The 3,951-nt window shown below is 43.1% G+C and overlaps 1 protein-coding gene across 6 annotated transcripts in view; it reads right to left on the bottom strand.

Moving 5' to 3' along the window:
• myo6a (myosin VIa) overlaps positions 1-3,951 on the bottom strand; it is a 111,171-nt gene that overhangs the window by 73,908 nt on the left and 33,312 nt on the right. For all 6 annotated transcript variants that reach the window (XM_087170430.1, XM_087170428.1, XM_087170431.1 and 3 more), the window contains exon 10: positions 3,518-3,598. In XM_087170430.1, the coding sequence (XP_087026556.1) occupies positions 3,518-3,598 (81 nt within the window). The remainder of the gene's footprint in view (positions 1-3,517; positions 3,599-3,951) is intronic.

Below are 3,951 nucleotides of genomic sequence, written 5' to 3'. Positions count from 1 at the left end.
GGGGGGGGAGACGCACCACCTTCAGATCCACACATTTGTTTAAGCTGGTCTTATCTCGCCTCAGTGTGAGGCTACTTTAAAGTCAACGCAGGGGACTCTCTCTAAACCTGGACTCTATCAGATCGTATCACCGCTGTCCTGCTGCCCTCTTCTTCCCTCTTCTTCCCTCTTCTTCCCTCTTCTTCCCTCCTCTTCCCTCCTCTTCCCTCTTCTTCCCTCCTCTTCCCTCCTCTTCCCTCTTCTTCCCTCTTCTTCCCTCTTCTTCCCTCTTCTTCCCTCTTCTTCCCTCCTGCTGCTGCGAGTCGAGTTCAGGCACAAAGCTGAGGATTTTTTATTCATCTATTTATTTTTGCAAATGCTTTTTCCTGCCGAGCGTCTGCTGACTTTCCTTTTGAAGTAGTGAAATAAAGAAAAAGCCCTTCGCAAACTTTTCTCAGGCCATTTCCCAGGACAAAGCTCTTCCTCCGTTTGTGTGTTTTCTCAAAACTAAACCAGACTCCCGTTCAGACAGACCTGACGAGATCACAATGAAAGATGTGGGACGACTGTTCTCCTGGAGTATCTTCACTATTCGTTGGTTTGTTTTTGTTCAACTTCCAAATGTCTCCACAGTCTGACGCCCGTCAGCCATCACACATCCTGAATGTATTAAGGAAGTAGAGCTCGTCTAACACTGTGTAACTTTTGCTTTTCATGTAAATGATCTGTCGTTTTCTTCCTCCCTGGCTCGTCACATGTATCTGATCTTTTACTGACGTTTTATCAAACACAAGGAAATTGAAGACAGTTCTTTGAACACATGAAACAGGACGTCTCCCGGGGATTTCTCTCTGCAGGTCATTAGTATTAACTGAGTTTGGTTTATTTATTTCTAAACAAGTGAGGAGGAGGAAAGAAGAAAGTAGAGGAGAAGAGGAAAGCGATCATCTGATTTTGACTGATTATGTCGAAGTAAAGATTTCATATATGCAAATTTAAAACAGTTTTTAAATGTTCTCTTTAAACATGTTTAAAAACTCCTTTCATTGTTTTTTCTCATTTTAAAGTGATGAGTCAATGATAGGAACTTTTATTTTGGAGATTTTCATGAGTTGGAAAATGTTGGGAACCACTGCTTTATGTCAAATATACTGATGTTTATTTTGAAATAATAACAGAAATCCTGCAGCTACAGGAGTTCATCAAACACTCAGGGTTATTATGATGGATAAAAATATCACAGCAAACGATGATACATTATTTAAGGTTTGAGGAAACGCGAAAGCTGACGGATTGGATTTTCTAGGTTTCAGTGATCCCAATGTATTTAATTAGAAATCTATATAATTGGATTTATGAGCCTCAGCAGAATACTGTCTTCAGCGGGGACAGCACAGCACCAATCTCTGCTCCATGTTCCTCTTAATAGCTATAATAATTAATAACGCTGCACTGCGGGGAGCGCTGTACACAGCCCCAGTAATGGAATACTTGTGCATAATTAATCAAAGGCCGAAGGCAAAGGAAGAAGCTCATTTCACACGATGAGGTTTTCTTATTAATGCGGCGCATTAGAAGTCTTTGTGCTGCGCGGAGACTCTCGGCCCGGCTGCTAATTAAAATGTTTGCTGTTTGAAAAAGAAGCATCTGAACTAATTCTGGAAATTATGAGATTATAGGAGCAGTAGCTGGTGTGCAGGGAGGAAATCCAGGCCAGAGACAACAACGGCGCTAATGAAACATCTGAGAGGCTCTTTGTTGTTGAGAAGATCTGCCGAGGTTCGTCTTCTTTAACGTGACTGTAGCAGAACGATCTTTTAAAATTACACACATATATTCAACAGGATGCTTTGCCAAGATATTCTCAGCTTCACTGTCCAAGTTTCACACCTCAGCTGCTTGAGTGAAGAGTTCATCCAGTCGTCGGTTTGAACCTTAAAGCTCCTCCAGTGTAAAGGTCTGTGTCCATGTGTAGTGTGATTATAGATCAGCTCTAGCTTCTATATTAATACTGTGAAAGTATCAAAGCCTCAGTCCACAGAGAAATGCACACAGCCTGTATTCAGAAACTGAGCCTTAAAACCAGCCGTCAGGACTTCTGGAACTTTGTGATGTCACAACAAAGCAGTCACCAAGCCCCGCCCACCTGGACCCACCATCCAACCCTTGCAGGATTTGGTTTCTCTGAGTGTTTTTACCTGAAATCTGCTATATTTTTATTGGATCACTCAGAAAACAATCAGCCAATCAGAAGAGAGGCTCAGAGCCTTCTCTCTTCTGATTGGCTCACCGACCTGTTGTTACTAGAGCTGCAGAGAGAAGCCTGAGAGAGGAGATGTAAAACTACACTGAGACCACAAATATAACTAAAGTGATTCTTGCACAATAGTTTCACTTTAATTCCCTTCACAGCTGAGTTTGTCTTTATTCTTGGATGAGAGGGAAAACACAAACAAACATTTATATTTTCATTCAAAGAAAAGAAAACTAATTCCCAGCTTCCACAAACCGGGATTACCTGGAGTAACCGAGGGCAACCAATAAGAAACCAACAATTAGAATCACACCTGATAAATTTGTTCAGCTGGAGACACTGAGCAACAGTAGGAGGACGAGAGAGGGAAGGACAAACAGAGGAACAGAGAGAGAGGAGGAGGAGGAGGAGGAGGAGGAGAGAGGAGGAGGAGGTGATGGGCTGTGAATCAAACGTCCTGCACAGAAAAAAACGGGAGAAGAAAAGACAGGAGCTGGAGGCGGCGAATCTGAATGAATCTGCTGAGTCAGGTTTGACGAGGCACTGATGGAGCCTGCGGAGCGACTGTTTCCTTTCTTGCGGCCCACGGGGCGACGGGGAGGCTTCGCTCCTCGCTGCGCTCAGTTTGAATGAGCTTGTAACTAAGATTGAGAAAATGAAGGAGGAGGAAAAGGAGCTTTGTGTTTTACAGCTGAATGAAATCACTCACTCAATTATTCTCATGTGAATATCGTGAAGATTTGCTGCTTTTCTTTCTCCTTGTTTGTTTGTTTGTTGAAGAAAAAAACGTGTTGTGATCAGAATGTGATCAGATCTGCGTGAACACTTCATCATACTAACCGTGTTATTGATTTTCACTGATCGTCCTCTCGCTGGCGAAACTTCCTCGGCTCTATTTGCACTTTGATTGTAAAGTGCAGTTAACTGAATCTAAAGTCGGCCATGACAAACTGAAGCATCTGATCAAACCCTCAGATGTTCGTTAGTCAGCGGGTTAACCACTGTATCTGCTCGGCTAATTACAACTGTGTCATTACTCCAAATCTGATCCGGCAGCAGCTGCTCACGCTTCATGTTTTCTCGTTAGTAGTTGTGTGTCGTCCGTCACGTCGACGTTAGATCACTGTAAAACCCGGATCTATTGTCTTCAAATGTTCATTATTTCTCGGTAAACGTTACCTCAGTGCTGCTAAATGGAACGGCACAAGAGAAGAAGAAGGAGAAGAGGAAGAAGAAGAGAAATGAAGTCAGGTCAGAAGGAAGCAGCGTCCGGCTGTACTGTACCTCTGGGCTCTTGCGATTCTGCATGATGTTCTTGTCTGTGTCTTTGGAGGCAAAGAAGCGAGTGCATCCTCTGTTCAGGTACTGCAGGACACAAAGACACAAAGACACAGAAGAAAACATTTAACTATGATGATGTGAACTTTATTTATACGATGCTGTAAAAGGAAGAGAAGAAAGGGAAATCATAAGAGAGGATTCACTGGGGGCAGTTCCATTAAACTGCAGCAGGATGGAGGCCTGATGGAAACTTTCTGATCCGACTCTTTCCTGGAGTTTCAGTCACATTTTCTCTTGTATCTGCATCTGATGAGAAAGTCTGACTCCACAGTTCAGGATTCACCTCAATATCTCAATTTGCATTTGCACAAAGAGCCCCCCCCCTCTCTGTAACTGATTGTGTACCTGTTTTCAGGCACACAGGTTTCCCAGGTGAC

The sequence above is a fragment of the Seriola lalandi genome, unplaced genomic scaffold, assembly GCF_002814215.2.
Source record: "Seriola lalandi dorsalis isolate HSWRI2012SDOR001 ecotype SW California unplaced genomic scaffold, Sedor1 jcf7180002054947, whole genome shotgun sequence".
Classification (NCBI taxonomy): domain Eukaryota; kingdom Metazoa; phylum Chordata; class Actinopteri; order Carangiformes; family Carangidae; genus Seriola; species Seriola lalandi.
This window is presented reverse-complemented; position numbering and strand designations above follow the sequence as displayed.